The sequence below is a fragment of the Lepisosteus platostomus genome, chromosome 22 (assembly GCF_059453375.1).
Source record: "Lepisosteus platostomus isolate fLepPlt1 chromosome 22, fLepPlt1.hap1, whole genome shotgun sequence".
Lineage (NCBI taxonomy): Eukaryota > Metazoa > Chordata > Actinopteri > Semionotiformes > Lepisosteidae > Lepisosteus > Lepisosteus platostomus.
Window position 1 is genome coordinate 15,501,943 of NC_142632.1, and position 15,669 is coordinate 15,517,611.

The 15,669-nt window shown below is 41.0% G+C and overlaps 1 protein-coding gene across 1 annotated transcript; it reads right to left on the reverse strand.

Moving 5' to 3' along the window:
* Positions 1 to 850: 850 nt before the first annotated feature.
* Positions 851 to 13,529, reverse strand: ube2g1a (ubiquitin-conjugating enzyme E2G 1a (UBC7 homolog, yeast)). The gene is made up of 6 exons (XM_088616028.1): positions 13,335 to 13,529; positions 5,205 to 5,307; positions 4,521 to 4,618; positions 4,009 to 4,187; positions 3,010 to 3,135; positions 851 to 2,298 (listed from the first exon to the last, which is right to left on the reverse strand). Exons 1-5 carry the CDS (start codon positions 13,378 to 13,380, stop codon positions 3,049 to 3,051), a joined length of 513 nt encoding a protein of 170 aa, XP_088472154.1. The 5' UTR covers positions 13,381 to 13,529; the 3' UTR covers positions 851 to 2,298; positions 3,010 to 3,048.
* Between the last annotated feature and the right edge of the window lie 2,140 nt (positions 13,530 to 15,669).

Below are 15,669 nucleotides of genomic sequence, written 5' to 3' on the forward strand. Positions count from 1 at the left end.
CACAGAACAGTCAAGCAGGATATACTTCATACAGGCCAAGTCAGCATTCAAAGGATAAGCTAAACCTTAATAACAGCTTCTATATTCTGCTATTCCATTAAGATGATTTTCTTAAACCTACTGTATATAATTACACCATTTGTATTAAGAATGCAAAAATGCAAGAGAACTGCTGAAAATATTTATTTTCATAAATCGATCTGCATGCAAGTGTCTTCATTGAAGCAACACGGCTTCAGACAGGTGAATTCAAAGCTCAGCCAGTTAGGAACTGAATTTATTGCAAATAAATAAAAAGTTAAATAAGTGATCAGGCTATCCTGTTGTGCAGCATTTCAAGAACATATTGCACACTACTGAATTAAAAAAAAACACAATGGTGAAGGAATCCTTTGAGGTATGAATGCATTACCAATAACTGTAGTTTACAAGAATACATAATCATATAGCATGAGAATACTAACACTTATCTGTTCTCTGCCATGATCCTTAATGCCACTGTGGTGCATGAAGAACTGTAAATGCAGGTGTAGAATGGCACAGTGGAAACTGAGAACAGGAACCCGATTAAGAGTAAAATCAGTTTTACCTAAGAATTCTCCATGATGGTTTTGACACTTTTCCTTCTTGGTATTTGTCAGAGAACTGGGCATCAATGACTACACATACCATGGCTTTATCATGCTCAGAATTAGCTTCAGCTGCCATAAAATTGTAAAAAAAAAAATCCAACAATGCTGTTTTGTCTCCCAATAATATTACAGATGTGCAAGTTGAACCATTACAGTCACAGTTTCCTAAAGATTAAGGCTAATTTGTTTTAATCAGGGCAAGAGAGTACACAAAACAATTACTGGAAAAAAATTATATTTTGGAAGAACACTACAGAAGGTGACAATTTCCATTACATGAAAAATATACATCAGTATTTTGTCTTTGTACATTAGGCAAGAAAACTGCAGTAGTCCATCAGAGCCAGAATAAAATAAAAGAAATTAAAGTGGAAAGGGGAAGTAAATGTGCACGCACATACACACTCACACACACACACCAGCATTTTGAATACCAAACCCAGAGACTGCCCACATGAAAACCTACAGTTAAAGCATGCTTTATAACCCTACCTAGAACACGACAAAAACAAGCTTGTAAAAATAATTTGCTTCCTTAACTGGATATGGGGTTTGCTGGGCCCATAATGCCCCTAATCTCACCTTAACCTTTACAATGGAACAAGTGCAAATGGTGAACCACAGAGAAAAGCAAAAAAAAAAAAAGAAAATATTGCTACACCAAGTTTTAATTGTCCAGGTACAAAGGTTTTTTTTTTTAAAAAATGTGAAAAGGTGCGTAGCAATGTCATCTTGGGCTTTCTGCATTTCCAATTCTGTGTAATGCAGAGTGTAATCACCAAGCTGTTCAACAGGAGGCACTTCTGAAAAAAAAAAGCAAAAATAGCAAAACAGGGAAAACAAAGCTCTCCTTGCACATGCAGCACCTCCGAGTGGAATCCACAGACGCACCTCAGAGCTCTTCTGATGACTTACAAGGCGGAATCCACACATTTGACTGAAAAACTGACTGGAACGCCCTTTTGCCTAAGCATGAGCACCTTCATTTTGAGTTATTAAAAAAAAAATCTAGTTAAAATGTTGGGCTTTTTTTTTGTAGCAAGGGACATCCAAAGGGAGAGGGAGCAAGAAGTGATCAATGACGATCAGCATAATTAAAGCTTTGTTTTGTCCCCTCAAAAAAGGCAATTTTAAGCTCAAAGTTATGCAGGGAAAATCTTTAGGCAGTTTCATTATTCCTTTGGAACCCATGAGTCTTTCCAATTACAGGCTCCTAAAATGAAATTCTACCATCCTCTTACAAGGCTTGCTTTTATAGTAACCTGCAACAGAACTAATGTACACAGGAGAAAGTGGGGAGGGGTACTAAAATCTTCAAGAATTTACATTTTTCATATTCTAACTACAGAAGCGCTATTTATTTGGTACTATATGTGTCACTGGATGAATATGAACAGTTTATATATTATCCGGTTCATGTTTGTGCTATGTACAGGTCTTTACAATTCTTCCTGAAGGTTGAAGCAGTTCATTAGACTTCAAAAAAATTGCGAAATCATCTTTTTAGGTTGGCACTTGCTAGGCTTTTGTCAGCATCGGAGACTGGCATTGCATTGTATTGCAGCCTACTTTTGCCAGTCAGCGTCTGCCAACTCTCAGTAAGGACAAGTCCAGCAAAAGGTGGGAGTGCAGGAGAACAGTGCCATGTTGTTTCTCAATTGGAGACCTGCAGAAGAAAAAGAAAAATACGACAAGGTATGAGAAAAAATTGCCCAGGCAGTGCAGTTAATAATCCTTCTCTACAGAGAGCAATCATTCTACAGCTGCCCCTACCCAACAGATTATCTTATGTTCTTTGAAAAAACAATACCTTGATTAAGAAATCAATCCATAACACTGAGGAATTCAGTTAAAACCAAGCTTATTCTCAGTGAATAAATGGAGTCAATGCTTTACTGTGATGTAGGCAGTACTCTGTAAAGGCTTGCTTTTAACCGAAATGGTCAGCAAAGTGAAATGTTTTATACAAGTTACACACAAGGTGTGATACAAAGTGCTCAAAATGTTAAAAAAAAAAAAAAAAACGTCAAGCTTTATTCCCAGGCCAACATACTCCACTTTAAACCACCTCTGCGTTTCAACTCATGGCAAAAGCAAATGCACTTGCAGGCGTTTCTCAAGTCAAATGTAGTACCTCTGAGAATGAAAGCAGTCTTCTGTGTGCCGGATGGTACCGGTCACTGTACTTAATAGTCCAAATGCTGCTTGCTACAAATATCACAAATTTAGATCATACATAGGCAATCAAATTAGACAAAAACTACTTACAATTCCGTACAGCGAGAGAGACCCTTTATTCAGGGCCATTGTGGTGTATATTACTCATTTTATCTGCCCTGGTATTACAAAGACCCGTATCAAAATCCACATCACTCACCCTGAAAAAAATATGAAGCTACAAGCCGCTGGATAAACGTCACTCAAAGGCAGTTTCTTGGCTTTTTCTTACACAACGGGCAACTTTCCTTTTGAATTCTCCATTTCTGTCTTCCCTCCATTCTTTCTGTAACAGAGAAAAGATTCTGTACTATAACATACAGTACCAACATTAAATATCTTTTCATTATATTCAAGCACTGGCATACAATCGTAATCTTAAGGTTTTGAGCGGCTTTACTCGTAAAGTGTTGAGATCATAACAGTTCCATGCAGAGACAATGATAAGCACAAAGTATTTTAAACAGAAGCGTGAACCAACCCCTTCACTTCAAGGAGCTGAACCAGTGCGGCACAGTGGATGGGCAACACCAGAACAAAGAATGCAATATATTGGTATGGTACAAACAAAAAGAGGATCTGAATCCTCATTCAGCCACTGTTCTCTCCGATCAGAGAGTAGTACCTGTACAAAGGTCTTTCAGAATTGGTATATTAAACATTTTTACTTCTCACAAAAAGTGATATTAAATCTTTAAGGCAAACTAATATAAAGAACTGTGAATCCAATAAAAGTTCTTGAACAGAAATTGAGTAGAGTCTTAAAAACCATAAAAATGCATTTTTATTCTTTTAAATGTTTTACTTTAAGGCATTAGTTGACACCAGTGGCTACTGTGAATGTAAATAAATCGTCTATAAAATAAAAGTTCAGTCATGGTGCATTCTTCTGATGAGTCATTTCTGCTAAAGGTTCATACTTTTGTGTATCTTTCCATCTGTCATTCTTGTAAATTATTTCTGTGTAAGTAAGAACTATTACTGTCTTGCAGTGATTAAGTGTTCTAACAATCTAATGATAATGTTAACACAAGCATCCCTTAAAAACTGTCTTTCAATAGATGAATATGAAAGACAGAACATGACCACCACTCTCAAGATTGTTAAAGGGAAGCTAGTGCACTGACCCACCCCAAAAGTAAAAATTCCCCAGTCTTACCGCTGCATCCACATTTGCAGGAGAATCTCCGTTGGGATCTGCTAACATTGAAATGACACTAATCATGATCGTCTCCACTGTGTGGATAGGAAGCCAGCGTTCTTCTGGCTTTTCATAACCATATTTATCCTCTCCAGGCTCATGCAAAATAGAAATACATACATCGCCATTCTTGTCAACTGCAAAAACAAAATCAAAACATAAAAATTCCAATAGCAGCAGGTGTCAAAGTACTGTAGTAAGGGCTGAATGTGTGCAGAGTGCAGATGAGACTTTGCAGGAACACCCCCCTCCAGAGATCAAGACTCATCACACCTTAAGGTCAGTAAAAATCATCTGTCTAATTGCCAATTAACACACACGCATAATCCCTTTTAAGGGGCCAAATTAAAAGAAAATCTACAAGGAGGAAGAATTAAACACTCAAGGCTCTCAACGTCAAAATATTTGCTTGGGTCTTGAAAAAATTGAGAACATAGAAATCATTAAACAGCCCCAAAAAATAAACTTACCATTTGGATGCCATATTTCTGTAATAAATTTCATTTTTGGAGGCCTAAGTGGATAATCTTTGGGGAATGTTAGATGGGCCTTGAACACACCGCCTTCACTGTGAACAGAAATTGAAATTAATTCTGCACTGTTCCTTCAAGAGCAGGGTTTTACATCTTCAAATATGCTCAGGCACGTTTTAGGTAAACACTCATTTGCATGTTACATGCACTAACAAGAACAAAACATCACATCTCACCACTCTTAAATGTGTAGTCCTTTTTTCTGTGCATATAAAGCTTAGTATACCAGACAGTACTTCCCTTAACTGAAACATCATGGGTTTTCATTTGAAATTGTGCTAATTAAACTACTTGCAAAAAACCTTGCTAAAAAAAGATTTCAAATTTTCGCAAGTTAGAGCTGAAACTTCAAATATTCATAATATCCCACATACAAATACATCTTCTAGTAAAAAAACAAAATTAATTTAATCAAATCGACCTTTCCATTGCAACATGCGTTAAACGCACAGTGAGATTCCTTAGTACTGATCTAGAAAATTTTAATGTAAACTAAATCTAGTCTTTAAAAACTAAAAAGTACCCGGTATGAATGCAAATGGTGCAAAAGAAAAAAAGATTTGAGATAAAAACACCCATTTTTATCTCTTTGACGAAACAAAAACTAAAAGCTATACTTACTATAGGGTATCGGGTGGGCCAATTATGAGAACCTCCCATCGGTACAGATCATTGTCATCTATTAAACCTGCTGAGAATCCTTCCACTGGATTTTTATTCAGTTCTGGAACGAAAAGGATCCATGCTTTAAAGCAGAGTCATTAAATCATTACCAGTGGCGTAAAGAAATATTAACTGTAGACACGAGGGAGAACGCCACATTGCTGAAATAAAACACACATATTTAATCATCATGGTGTAAAAAAAAAACAACACACACAAATGCTTTAATGTGCACAAAGTTAACGTGCATTGCCTGGCTGTCCCCAAGAGGGGTGCTACTCATTTAAGGTTTTCCGCAGTTAGATGATCTATATTTAATATGGGACAGCAAGTGCAAGTAGTTAGCATTGCTGGGGCCCTGGGGTGCCGTCTGTGTGGAGCCCTTATGTTCTCCCCAATTTCACATGGGTTTCCTCTGGCTGCTCCAGTCTCCTTCCACAGTCCAAAGACATGCTGGGAGGTTCATTGGCTTCTTGGAAAACTGGCCCCGGCCCCCGTTTGCGAGATTGTTTCTGTGTGTGTCCAGCCTGGGCTAGCGTACCATCCAGAGTGTACCCCTCCCTTGCACATGTTCTTTGCAGGGACAGGCTCCTGCCCCCTGTGATCCTGAAGCAGGGGAGGTGGCTTGATGAAGGTGCAATATGGAGCATTGTAGACTGCAGCCATTATTATCGGTCATTCAAAACTGTTCACCCCAGCACACTTTCAATACCATGAGAATTTCAGCATCTGTCTAGTGCTCAATGACTGTAGTGCACCTCTCTTCTGTCACACACCAGTCATTAAAGCTTTACAGACAAGCTGATTAATGACCCATATCTCAATGCTAAAATGACAAAATTTGTGCTGCTGCAGTTCAGTCGTCAATTTCAGCAAACTTCAAAAGAAATCTTGTCCTGCTGGTGAACACATTCGACATTCAACTATTCATTTTATCATTGCATGAATGACTTCCCTGTATCGGTTCTGGTAAGATTACCTCTGTACCCTCAAGTTATCTTCTGCTGAAGAGAGTTTTCATACTCCCTTTAGACTCAAGTGCTTAATTCCTGTATATCCCCTATGGCTTGAGATGAGCGCTAAAAGCAAAGCTGATTTGCATTACTTTATGCTGCTTGGTAAGAATTATGAGCTACACAATGACAACCAAAACTTCAAAGGAATATGAAGACATAAGTTCTCAAAGAAAGACAATAGGGATCTAAAACTGCTTGGTGATCAACAGCGTGATCTCGTATATTTCAAGCTTGCTCATAGGGTATGACTTCACCAGCACCACTCCCAAAAGTAATATACTAGGGGCAACAAGTTATTCATAGCACACTGACACAAACAAAATGTAACATGAAGAGGGAAGCCTGAGAGCAGTATTGCTTGATACCAAGTTCAAAGGTTAAGAGAATTAAGTAACCTGTGAAGCCATGACGGGGTTTTTTTGGTGGGGGGGGGGGGGTGTTGGGACTCGAAATATTGGTAAACATTCCAGGGGAGTAACTAGCAAAAAGGAAGAAATTGTATCATTTGAATTGAAAACGTTTTAATTACTCACCAGATCTTTGTCTAAAGTCACAGCCACAGTTCAAACGCACATGCCAGGAATTTGAGCTTCTCAGAAAACATGAGTCAGGGAACAAACAGCCTGGAGCACAGGCAGCCAGGTTTCGGAAACACTCTGAAAGCGAAGTGCTCATCTTCAGCTGTGAAAACTTGGCTAGCCCAAGTCACGAACTGAAACTCAGGAATCAACTTTCCCACCCCCTGGGATTCAAAGAAATTAAGCACTTTCTCCAAAATACCAAACAAGCCATTTTTTGTACAGCTGAACATTATCCCAGTTCTCTACTTATCTAAGAGAGTCACCTCTCATCTAAATTTGCAAAGAGAACTCCAAAGAAAGTAAAATATGAGAAATACAAATCTCAGAAATACTTTCAGAAATAAAACTGTCCCATTAGAGCTGCACACATGTAGACCATCTGATCAAACAGAGGTATTCTCAATAGGGCAGACAATACAATGAAACACTGGAAACAGCTTTTTGATTAAAACCAGGTACAATATACCTCAGTAACATATAAAGTGGGACAAACCCTTATAACTGACGTGTTATTAAAACTTCACTCAATCCCCCCTTCTCTTCCCCAGCCTACAGCAAGCTCAGCCTACCCCAGCTGCATACATCTTTTAGGATAATGCAAACAGTATATACTGCTATCTAGTGGCAACAATAATTACTGTTATGTCCTATCAGTCTGGCATGCTCTACACGTACCTTAGCATTTAAAAGAAAGTATTTTGAACATTGTGTCATCTAATAGGTCATGTATGCTGCCCTGCACTCATAACTTCAGCAATCACATTTAACTAGATGAATGCCAAATAATTAAACAAAGTAACCATTCAATTAATGTATTGCACCAAGTCCAGTAAGGTCTGTAAAGATAAGAGTAGCTGAGCCACGTTAGAATACTGTGACATGACTGATCGGATACAATCCTGTTGCTGTTGTGCATCTTCACACATTGTCTATCTGCAGCTGCTGCAGGCTCGACCACTGAAACTGCACCAGCTGGAGGAGTTGCCTCTCCTACCAGCCATCCTCCCCAAAACATTTCCACAACAATTTCAGCCCTCCTTCAGGGTGGAGATGCTTCCAGCCCAAACTGATTTTTTTTTCCCCCCACTGTACACAATTTTATTTTTATTCACCTTGACTCGCATATTTCCAGCTTTTGTATGCATCTCTTTGCACCATTTTAATGCACCACAATGCAACATTTTCGAACAGACAGATCTCTCCCGCTTAACATGTCTTTATGCAACTGGCCCCTGCATTCAATAAAACACGCCAAATGAGCTTCAGTCCTCAGATTCTACCGTGATGACGCCTCAGAGAGATGCTTGCTGGAGGAGAGAGGGGGAGGGGAGTTATGAAACCCCATAGGACAACACGTCACTAGAGAACCAAGCATCTGACTTTCAGATACAGGATTACAGCACCATAAGCCTGCGTCCCATTTCACAAACCTGACGGTCATTTATCACACTACTGCAGGGTTCATTAGGTTAAAACGAACAAAGGCTGCATAGTGAGTTACAGAGAGCAGGTGCCTTGCATTAGTTACAATCGGAGCCATCCAGCCTTGGACCGAAGCATGTTTTAGGGCCGGCTAAGGGCTCAGCTCCCAAATGCTGCATCACCGCCCCAGCCAAAGGGACAGCTGCAAACTAAAACCTGTACCATGATCGCTCTCCTCACCCAGCCGTCACAGATTATTAAAAGGCTTACCTCGTTAGCAGGCTGACCAGTGAATTAAGTGGAAAGGACCCAAGTCAGACTTGTCATCAGGACCTGTCCAACCTCCACAAGGCGTACAAACCACATGCTAAATTCCATATACTGTTTGCTAGCCAATGGCATCTTTTTTAGTATTCAAAAACAGAGAGGGACATCTGTAGCATGAACTAAGATCAGGTCTGTTGTATTTAAAACAGAGCACCTGTTGCCAGGTTACACTTTCCTGTACTACATTGTTTTTTCACCAAGCTTAAACAACAGTGGCTACCTGAAATTAGCAAGTGCGAATGGAATTGTTCATAAACATAAAAAACACTTGCGCATCAGAGGAATGTAAAAAAAATCAGGCACATGTCCCCTCCACCCAATTTGTTTCTTTTTGTTGGGCTGAGCTCTGCAATGCACCTAGATACACTGCACATGCTTACCATGAGCTAAACAAATTCAATTCAAGCTTTACTATCCTCTTTATGTTTTTCCCAGTACAATACAACAAGGAAGTAACACATTACCAACAGAGAAGATGGTACAATAGTGTTACAGGAGATAAGAGTTACTTTCCATTGTTCGAGAGAGATATAGCAGCGGGGAACATTTCAGGATTTGTTTTTACCTTTTACCTTGCTATAGACAGGGCTGTAAAATAATATAGGCTACTCAAAGCAACATTTCTTTTAAGTGTTAAGGTAAAGCATCCTAGTCCTGTGGCTCTCTCTCAAACACAAAAGAACTTCAATGACTTAAAAACAAAACATAAAATCTGCCCTTACAAGTCTTCAACAAGTGTTGTTTCCTTGTATTGTGATATCCAGGTTGACAAGTGCCATATATGAAATGCATCAAAATACATTTTACACATACTCAGTGAAGCACGTAAAAAAAAACATCTCCTAGGTTTGTGCAAAGACTTGCCACTTTCTGCTTGAGATCTTAAATGAAATAACTCAGTTCCTTACCCCTATAGCAGTTCAAGTAAATTTATATTTAAAGGCATATGAATCTTGAAGTGCAAGAACTGAGTTGTCCTTAATCACAGAAGATAACTTACAACCACAATCACAACAAGACCAATATGTGTGCATCTAACTTCTAAAATGCTTGTATTTATGAAGCCACCTCTGTTTCAATGCGATAGTTCGACCTTGCTCCTTCACGGATTTACAGTCCTGTCTCTCAGATTTACAAGACGTCCAGGCCAGCAGAGCGAATGACATTTCAACGTGGTTTCCCACAGGGCACCTGCCAGGCTGAACAGTAGCATTAAATCCCCTAAACAATCCGAGCTCGAAACATGTCCCCGATTTCGACGTGCTACAGTGATGTTGCCATACAAAAAAAGCATACACGATCCTATATCCAACACCCACAGGTCCCAACACTGAAAACTTGAATTACAGACTCCTAGGTAAACAAATATGAATGGAAATAGTGAAAAGGAACTCATATCGTACTACATCTGGCCAGAAGTGTCCTTTTCTGGCTCCATTTCCATGTGTAATGCAAGCACTGACCAAGACATCTAGCTATAAAAGCACTCATTTAATCTACTCACTCCTAAGGCCACACAGCACAACTTCATTCATGATGTCTAAAACAAGGTTTTAGACGTAATCTACCTTAGGTGCAGTACCATCTCCACACTATGTTCAAACTAAGCTTGGCACTATGGATTTCTGGAAGCACAGCTTTGGGGTGAAAGTTCCTATGAAAAGTTAATAGTTATAACATTAATTGCAACAGTTCACCAGTGTTGATGCCAAGATAAAAAGATCTGAAAACATTGGAAAATTAGGAAACAGTGAAACAGAGTCAGGCAAAATTTACTTTTTTTTTTTTTGTTTGCGACAGTGGCACAGTGCTACCATGTCCAAGGCAATATGGGCTATGGTAATAGCACAGGTTATTTAAAGGAAATATAAAGTAATCTAAACAGGACCGAGACAGCCAAGCCATCGGGACAAGCACTATATCTGAACAAATGGCATTTAAGGACAGATACAGTGTCTAAGATCATAAATGTCACATTCACTGAGGTCTGTTGGAAACTGCAGAAGATGGCGGAGTTCTGCCCCCCTCTTTTACTGTGCCTGAGGCAGGGTAGGGGAAGCCCATACTAGCAGAACTGTTTTTTAAACTGCCCCCTAGATCTGGATATGAGAGGAGGAGGACTTCCCAAACCCTGGGTATGAAATACCAGGACGCACTGGGTCCCACTTATTCCCCTGCAATCAGTTCAAGCTTTTACCCTGGAGATGAAGAACAGGGACATGCAGCATTATAGAAGCCTGGTAAAAGGTTACTCCCAAAGGCCTTTATTGACCGAGTGACATGCTCAGCACAGCATCACCATGCAGCTATCCGTTTCAGAAAAATTAAGCCACAAGTCGGGCATCAAAGACTGATTACAATGATAGCTCATAGGCAGAGCACATTAATAGCTCAGCTTTCTTGTTCAATAGCCCCTGCAACCAAAACCCATAGCTTTTACCTGCTTAAATGGTGACAAAAGTAACTTTTATTGATTATTTTTCCTCAAACCACATTTTAGTATTACTATAATTACTATATAGGCCTACTATAATTACACTATGCATTTAGATGGGTTTTAACATTTCCAATTTGAAGGTTTAAATGTTCCTTCCCATATAGACTGTAGGAATGCAGTTCAGTTTCTATTGCTGACTTTAAATCAGAAAAAAACAAATTTCTGATCTTATCGAGCAAGAAACGCCTAACTAAACCTTCACACTGCTGCATGCCAACGTATCCTGCAGTCCAATTCAAGCAGGTAACAATGATTTCATCTCTCATTACACTGCCATAACACTTTAAAACTTACTGACAAAGGTATTTCCTAATATGGGATATATTCTGTATACTGCAGTTTGCTTTTAGAAATCCCCCCCACCCCCCCATCACTGTACAGATTTGAAAATGCTGAAAATCAATAACAGCAAAAGAGATGAGCTCCTGACACAAGTAGGCCACTTCATAGAGAACAGCAGAAAAGAGGCTTATTTCAAAGGCTTTACCTTTCCAAAAATCTCTGCCTTTTGATCTGATCTGCAGCTCCATAGACCCCCCCCACCCCACCCCACTTCGGCTCCCAGAGGTACACTGGGAGGAATATTTTTCCAGGAGTCACTGCGGAGATCCGGCATGCAGGAGCTCTACTGGAGTTATAAAAGGTCACAAAGGAACAAATAAGAGGTCTATTCCATTCTGAAAAGAGAAGAAAGAAAACAACGTTGTGTTTTCTGTCTTCTCTTTTCAGAATGGAATAAACCTATTACTTGTTCCTTTGCAGCCTACACATGCTAACGCAGATACCCACCTGAACTATTATGAAAGGTCAGCGCACAATCATGAATAGCTTTGCAAGCACTACAGCTGAAGGCACAGTCTACATTTTGACAGGTCCCTGCAACCAAAACAGAATGGTTCTGATTTGCAATCACTTTTTTTTTTTTAACACACACACCTGACTGGTGTGGAATCACAATTAGAAATCGACTCCACAGTAAAAATCGATCTGGACCAAAAAAGCAGCCGATGTAACCAGGCAGTGTAAAAGTCTTCTTAATGGTAGGGTGGATAGAATATTAACTGCAGCTATTGGCAAACCTGCAAATCTGCAAAGCTGTTTCCGTGCCACGGAAGACACGGTACGGACTGGTAATTTCTAGAACTCCCAACCCAGCGGTGCGCATCGTAGAACACTTCACGAACGACCAATGAGAAACTATGTTTGGAAAACCCTTTTTGCGTCTTCCTTTCACTACAAGGGCCCTGCCTGGGGGACCACCACCACTTCCAGAATCATTTGACCACGTCTCTAGAAGCATGCCCGTCCCGGCTGCAGAGACTGCACATTAAGATGAAACGCGGCTCGAGAAATTCGCAGTGCACGCGAAAGAGGCCCGACTGCGGTGGGGGGGGAGGGGAGAAGGGGGGGGGGGGTGTCTGGCAAAGGGTGTAACGTTACCCTAAAGTTGTTGTCACGGCCCCCCGAGCGAAGCCGACCGTCCGGCAGCAGCAGCACATGGTGCGCCGCTGCGGCCGTGCGCATGCGCCCTGGCGCCGGGCCGCGCTGAGCCGCTCGGAGCGGGGCTGCCTGTCACTCAGCTCCGGCATGGGGAAGGGGGACAAAGGGGCGAGGGCCGGCGCGACTCGGGGCTCCCCGCAGGAAAGGCTCAACCGGGCGAACGCCCACGCCGCCCCCCGCCACGTCCGCACTTTAATCGGGGGGGTACTCGTCCGACCCCACGGGGGCCCCCCCTCCTCTCCTGCCACCCGACAAAAACGCAACGCTTTCAGTCCGGCATGATTTAAAGTGACACTAAAAACAAAGGCGAGCGAGCTGGTCCAGCGACAGCGGCTGCTTGTTCCTTCAGAGTCCGGGGGGGAGGTGTAGGTCCGCACAGAGACCGCGGCAGACGTAGGGGAGCCCAGCGGCAACAAAAAGGAAGGTGGAAATTTTGGCCTTGCACCGTGTCTCCAGCAATAAGACGCTCAAACTCCTGAACAAAACCCGACACGGAATAGGCCCCGGATACATGTCAAAAAAATACCCCCCCTCCCCAGACCCTGCACAACTTGAAGTTAACGGAACAGTCCGACGCCACTTTCATTTTGCTGGTGGGCTTTGGTTCAAGACTGCTGCGAGCACGGCAGGCGTTCAAGACAGATGCGTGCCGAAAGTGGGACAAATTGAAAACAATTGCTAACAAAACACAGCTAGCTATAAATGCCTTTTTCCCTCTGTCGCTCCTCCGTCCCTTTGAATTTACCTGCCAGCTGTCTCCTCAGTAACAGCGCAGACTGCAGCTCCGTCATGGTTGTGTACTTTAAGGTCTTAGAACAATAAACCTGCAGTTTAAACTGGTAAGTATTGCGTATCAATTGAAAGAGACGTGTTAAATAAATAACGAGACGCAGAGTCTCTCCCTATCTTTGGAGTTTCGCTCTGCACTCTGGCCCAATCCGCGCATGCGCAGAAATACCCAAGAGCCACTGTTAAAAAAAAATAGCTTGACTGTGACGCGCCGCCTGTCAGAACGTAGAGGCTGACCCAGGTCGCCATCTTGAGAAGGTCTGAGCACCTTGCACAGGCAGAGACAAGGGGACACTGGGAAATGTAGTCAGGACTAGAGATCAGGCTCCTATGTGATTCACAACCGTAACAAAAGATTCTGCAAACTAGAACAGTGTTTTTGAAATTGAGGAAGGTTTTCTGAATCCTTTTGGAATCTCTTCCGAGAACACACAAACTGCTGCTTAGCAGGGATTTATGAAATGAGGTGCACCCCTTAACACAATTAAAATGCATTTTTTTTTCCATTTATACTGGAATCTAGAAATGCAAACTGTAAATTGACTACTAAGTAACCTCTATCAGGCAGCCACAGCAATAACGGTATCTTATTAATAGCAACTGCAGTAGCAGCATTATTTTATGAAAATAGAACGCCAAACCAGTTTAAATTATTTTAATACTAATACCTTTTATTAATAATGCATTGTCAGCAGTTACAGGTATCTTGACACTATTGTTGATTACAAGCCAGTCTTGTAATCAAGACGTTGTGTGTACCACGACAATGACTTTTGGTGTTACTCTGCGAGTTATACTTTCTCCACTAGATGGTGATAGATGCCATATGTTAGAACAGCGATTTTTCTCCCTGAGAAAACCCCACTCTGTTAATGTGCGTACTACAGCAATTACCTTATTCTAGAGAACTTTTACTGAATGTGTCCTAACGTTCATCCTAACACTGACTGCCATCGCCACCGCTTGCACAGTGAATCTGACCTCCTTCCATCTCAGCATCGATTGAGAATTAGTGTTAGACTACCCGGATTCAAATGCTCTAGAACTAAGATATCTTTTATTCCCACAGCTATTAACCATCTTAATTTCGACAAGTGACTGTGCATTTTATTTGATTTTTTTTTCTTTCTGATCACACATTTCTCTGATCTCTCATCTGATAATGGTTTCATCCTGTGTTAAATGTGCAGTGTATTGTGATGTGTCTTTTACGTGCCTGTAATGCAAATATCACGTCTGGGACAATAAAAGGAAGTAAGTTTATTTGGTACTGCATCAATGGAAATTGGACAATCACAGTTAGAACCTCAAATGTCTCAAGTGTGTAGTCGTACGGTACCGGGAACAATTCAGGACCCCCTGAAAGGTGGAGGAGTCGATCAAACCTCGCATGCACGCAAGGCGTATGAGGATACCGGAGTGTCCGGGGAAAACCCAGGCAAACACTGGAGAACTCGCAAAATGCACACAACCCAAGACGTTTGCAGGACCCTGTGAGGACCCACGACGGAGCTAACCACCATCTGCGTCTCAACACGGTGGTGCCTCAGCGAGTTACACTTGCTCCACTAGATGGTGATAGATGGCTAATACGGAGCAGCATTTAAAGTGCTCTTGCCAGTATTTGAAGCCCTCAAAACCTATTTAAGTATTTTAATTGAAATTCTACTCCCGTTTTACACTGCAAACTACTAGATTACGATTTGGGGGTTCCTGAATTTTCCACTTGAGATCCTGCGCGCTTCCAAGATCCGTTTTTAATTAAAAAAAAACAGCATCGTATTACATCACTCGTGTGTTCTAAAATACATAATTGCCTTTGCATCATAAAACTGCCAAAACTAGTCTAGTGATTTTGATACAGAAGGCAAATGACATGGCGTGTAACAACGTAATACAAACGTAAGAAGAATTAGAATAATTATATAATAATGTTTAAAACTGTTCTCTGGATCTGAATGAAGTTGTCCTGTAGAAACCCTCACAAAATCATAGCCTTTACCCATACTAGATCTATTGATCACTTTACTAAATCTTTCAAAAATTAGTTAACTAACTCATTAGCTTATTAAGTAGTTTTCAAATGAACAACATGGGACTGTATTTGGTTACTTGCCCTGAGTATGGTCGTGAGGCCAAGCTGAACACTGATAAAAATCTCCCTCTAGCTTCCTATGAATCAATTCTCAAGAGAGGGGAGTATTATCAGACGTATCTTTTTGAGATTAAATGAGTAGATTGATTAGAAAACATATAGTTATAAAAGTGAGTCAAACCAAGCTGCGATTCAG

What these genes read in the sequence shown, in the direction of transcription:
- ube2g1a (XM_088616028.1), bottom strand. Translation starts at nt 13,380, where the DNA reads ATGACGGAGCTGCAGTCTGCGCTGTTACTGAGGAGACAGCTGGCAG. An exon ending in ACTGAGGAGACAGCTGGCAG is followed by an intron (nt 5,308 to 13,334) that starts GTAAATTCAAAG and finishes TTTTCGTTCCAG; the next exon opens with AACTGAATAAAAATCCAGTG. An exon ending in GGCCCACCCGATACCCTATA is followed by an intron (nt 4,619 to 5,204) that starts GTAAGTATAGCT and finishes TTCTGTTCACAG; the next exon opens with TGAAGGCGGTGTGTTCAAGG.